The following is a 4107-nucleotide window of genomic DNA, read 5'->3' on the forward strand; positions in this document are numbered from 1 at the left end:
AAAAAAAAAAAAAAGACAACATTGGTTAGGATTTAAACACATTTGTTATATAAATTACATCTGGCCTGAGAAACACATGTTTGGTCTTCACTGAGTGCTATTAACTCCTATTACTGGGTGTGACTCTTGCAGGGATCCTGGGAGCTCTGCCAATGCAGTTGCTCCAGGCAATACTGGTCCCTGGGGGACATGAGGCGTTTAAGTAAAGGCAGCTCTTGTTCTTGCCCAAGTGGATCCAATATCCTTGCTGAGCTGAGCTGTGCTGGGTGGGCTGCTGGAAAGACTGCACCTGCAAGAAATGTCGTCCTGCCACCAAACTATAGCTCTGCTGCAATATCTTTCTGAAAAGACTCATTCAAAGGCAGTGCCTTGGAATGTCTTATGTAAGTCAGAATGTTTAATTGAACCTCAGATGACCTCTTGGTGGATATTCCAATTTCCCTATGTTGAGGCAACCTCTCTAGTGTACATGAGAAACCACCTGTTCTACTAATCACTGTCCTTGTCACTTGTTAACCCTATTTAGAGCACACTTGCTGTGTGAGCCAAGGGGCTCTGGTGGTGCAGTGGTTAAAGCATTTGGCTGCTCACCAAAAGGTTGGCAGTGTGAACCTACCAGTTGCTCCATGAGAGAAAGACAAAGCAGTCCACTTCTTTTAAGATTTATAGCGTTGGAAACCCTATGGGGCAGTTCGGTCCTATGGAGCTGCTGTGAGTCAGAATCAACTCCATGACACTTGGCTTGGTTTTGGTTTTGCTGTGAGTTAGGCAATGTAACCTCACACACAACATGGTCAATGCTCAAATTGACACTGAGGTTGACAGTATAATTTTTTTATTTCACAGATAAGGATATTGGGGTAACCTTGGGCAGTGGAGGGGCAGAATACGGGAAGAAGCCGGGAAAACTCAGTCAAGGAAAGAGGAGAAGGGAGAGAAGAAGCAAAAGGAAAAGGAGGCAGAGGACTAAGAGAGGAGAAGTGGAAGGAGAAATACAAGAACAAAAGATGGCACTGAAAACAAATAAGCAATAAAACAAACATACAAACAAAAAAAACCCATGATCTTCTAGTCGATTCTGACTCATAGCAAGCCCATGTGTTACAGAGTACAACTATTCCATAATGTTTTCTTGGCTGCAATCTTTATGGAAGCTGATCACCAAGTCTTTCTTCTGTAGGGTGGTTTCAAATCGTCAAACTTTATGTTAGTAGTTGAGTGTAAACTGTTTGTGCTATTCATATAATTCGACATATGCATTTATGCACTTACTTAAGGCTCACCCTGTATAGTGAGCTAACGAGGTAATACAAGAGGCCAAATTGTATGGTAAGTTCTTTAAGCATAGGTTTTATCACAGGTTAAGTGATTAACAGTTTTTGTATGTCTGCCTTAAAGGAATATTGGGGTACTTTGGAGCACTACCTGCATAAAGAGGGAAAAATAACACCCTCACACTGCCTCATTCTAAAATTCAAAGAACAGAGATATACACATATGTCTGTACTCACATACACGTATGTGTACACGTAAACACATATACATCCATTCACACCCATGTACATATGGATGCATGCGTAATATGTGTATGTTTAAATGTGGATGTCTTAGAAATTTCTGTTTCACCACTTTAGAGTCACACATTTATAGGACAAGGTAAAGACAGAATGGAAGCAGAGAGCCCACTCTTACTTACCGTGTCCCACATCACGATGTACACATCTGTACTGAATGAGTTATTAACATGTTGAGTAATATAAAGATTCAGAAAATCACAAAAGTGGTGATACATGTTAACACCTAGTATTGGAAAAAAAAAATCTACATTAATTAAGTCCAAAGAACAAATAAATATTTTTTTTTCAGCACCATTTATTTATAGTTTGATAGAGTTTTAATTGAAATAAATGTGAAAAGAAAAAGGTTTTCCAAATACAAATGACACCTGCATAGGTAGTCCTCAATTTACAGACCGGTTAGGTTCAAATAATCACTTTAAAATTTATTTAGAAAATAGGAATGAATTTTCCCATACAAGCCAAGTAGCAAATGATCATTAAATTCCCAGGAAAGGCAACATACACACACAAAAAAAAACTCACTGCTGTTGAGTTGGATCCAACTCATAGCAACCCCTCCATGGGTTTCTGAGGCAGTATCACTACAGTAGATTGCCCAATCTTCCTTCCAAGGAGTGGCTGGTGGGTTTGAACCACTAGCCTAAATCTATTTAATTCAATATGGGGTAAAACTAGAAAGCCTTGAAGACTAAGCATTATTTTTTACTATGATTTATTTTTTAAAATCAGTAAAGCAACATCTGTTTATTTTGGAAGTAAATTTTTCTAATAAAAGACAATGATGTCAAAAATTAACATTTTGATACTTTTTTTATTCTTGTCTCTTTTTTCCCTTTTTAATCACCATTTGTAGCATGGCTCCTTTGGAAAATGTTACCAACCATCATCTAAAAGAGCTGAGTGTGTCATGTTCTAACTAAAAAAGCATGGACTCTGAAGTCAGAAGAACTGGGTTGAACACCAGCTTAGCCATTCATGAACAACATTCTTAGACACGTTTGCAAAGTCTCTCGGCTTAGCATCTCTACTAGAGATGGGAAACAGTTACATCTGAGTGCCAGTTTCATCATGAGAAATCCTGAGAGAATATCCAGCCCAGTGCTTGACACACTGTAGGCCCTTAATGAAGCTGGATCACCCAAGGTCAAATAGACTAGAAGGGACTGCAGGTGACGCTATTTGCTCATAAGCCTGTCATTTTAAAGTAATAGAACTTGCTTTCTTTCAACTTAAGAGATGTAACCACCCTGTATTCAATCTGGAAATGTGCAAAGGTGAATGGGGTGAGGAGTTGCTGTGTGGTGCAAATGCTAACTAAAAGGTTGGTGGTTTGAGTCCTCCCAGAGGCTCCTAGAAAGAAAGGCCTGGCAATCTATTTGCAAAATCAGCCATTGAAAACCCTACAGAGCACAGTTCTACTGTGACACAAATGGGGCAGCCAAGAGCGGGAACTGACACCCTGGCAACTGGTGAAAATGAGATGAAATTCTGAGCACTTCCAAAATGTGTTTACTAAAAGAGAAACTGACCTTCAAAAGCAGAAATCACAAAATAATCTGACATCATCTCATGGTGAATAAAATGTGTGCCAGAAAATAAGTGCAAAAATTATGTAGTTCTTTTTAGATGGGTATCTTTGATCAATGTTTTGGAGGGGCTGCTTTTTGCACCAAGAAAAATGTTGGCAAGGAGTATGTTTTCAAATAAACAAGAAAAAAAGAAAGTTCTATTATAACACATTGCCTCTCCCCAGATAAGCCACACAGCACAGATTAACTTGCTTACGTATCAGTCAGTGACTCCACGATGTTTACTGAGGAACACAGCACACACAAAATAGTGTTTGGTGCTACAGGGATTTATAAATGAAGGAGAAAACATAGGATCCACCAGCAAGAAAAGAGTCTTGTTCTGTAGAACACTCATTATCCCAAGGTAAGAATTAATATGAAAGTGAAACTTGAATGACAGCATAAATTAGAAGGAAAAAAGTAAGAGTTATGAATACAGGAAAGAAACGGTCATGTCCACATTAGCCTACCTTGCATACTTTATTACATAAGTATCTACATCAATTTAACAGCTTACACATATTCAATTCTTTTGCAGGCAGATCACAGTGTTTTCTTTGCCCCTTTTTAATTTGCATATTTAAAAAAGGAGTCAGGAGCTGCTCTTCTTTCAAAAACCTAAACTTGTATGATTTCTGAATTTATACTTCATAATATAAGAATTACGACTTCAGAAGGCAGGGCACATTAAAAATATGATCAATAAATTAAAGCAATTCTGAAACATTCGTGACAGAGGGCCCTCTATAATTCACCATACGCCCAGCCTCTCATGAATTTTGATACTAGTGGCATGGTAATCTCTGTCACAATGAGAGAAATAGTGTACTATGACCTGTGTTTCTCGTCACCAGGGCAACGAGTTCACAGGGTTAAAGCTATGCTTGCAAGGTGAAAGTTAGAAGCTACAGATATAAATAGAAATTAAGGTTTCTGGTTAAACCTTTTTTTTTTTT

The 4107-nt window shown here is 38.3% G+C and overlaps 1 protein-coding gene across 1 annotated transcript in view; it reads right to left on the reverse strand.

Annotated features, from left to right (window-relative positions):
• EOGT (EGF domain specific O-linked N-acetylglucosamine transferase) overlaps positions 1-4107 on the reverse strand; it is an 83485-nt gene that overhangs the window by 39829 nt on the left and 39549 nt on the right. Inside the window, exon 7 of the mRNA XM_007946056.2 lies at positions 1697-1800. Coding sequence (XP_007944247.1) covers positions 1697-1800 — 104 coding nt within the window. The remainder of the gene's footprint in view (positions 1-1696; positions 1801-4107) is intronic.

This window comes from Orycteropus afer, unplaced genomic scaffold (genome assembly GCF_000298275.1).
Source record: "Orycteropus afer afer isolate SDZICR_OR568_19922 unplaced genomic scaffold, OryAfe1.0 scaffold00149, whole genome shotgun sequence".
Classification (NCBI taxonomy): domain Eukaryota; kingdom Metazoa; phylum Chordata; class Mammalia; order Tubulidentata; family Orycteropodidae; genus Orycteropus; species Orycteropus afer.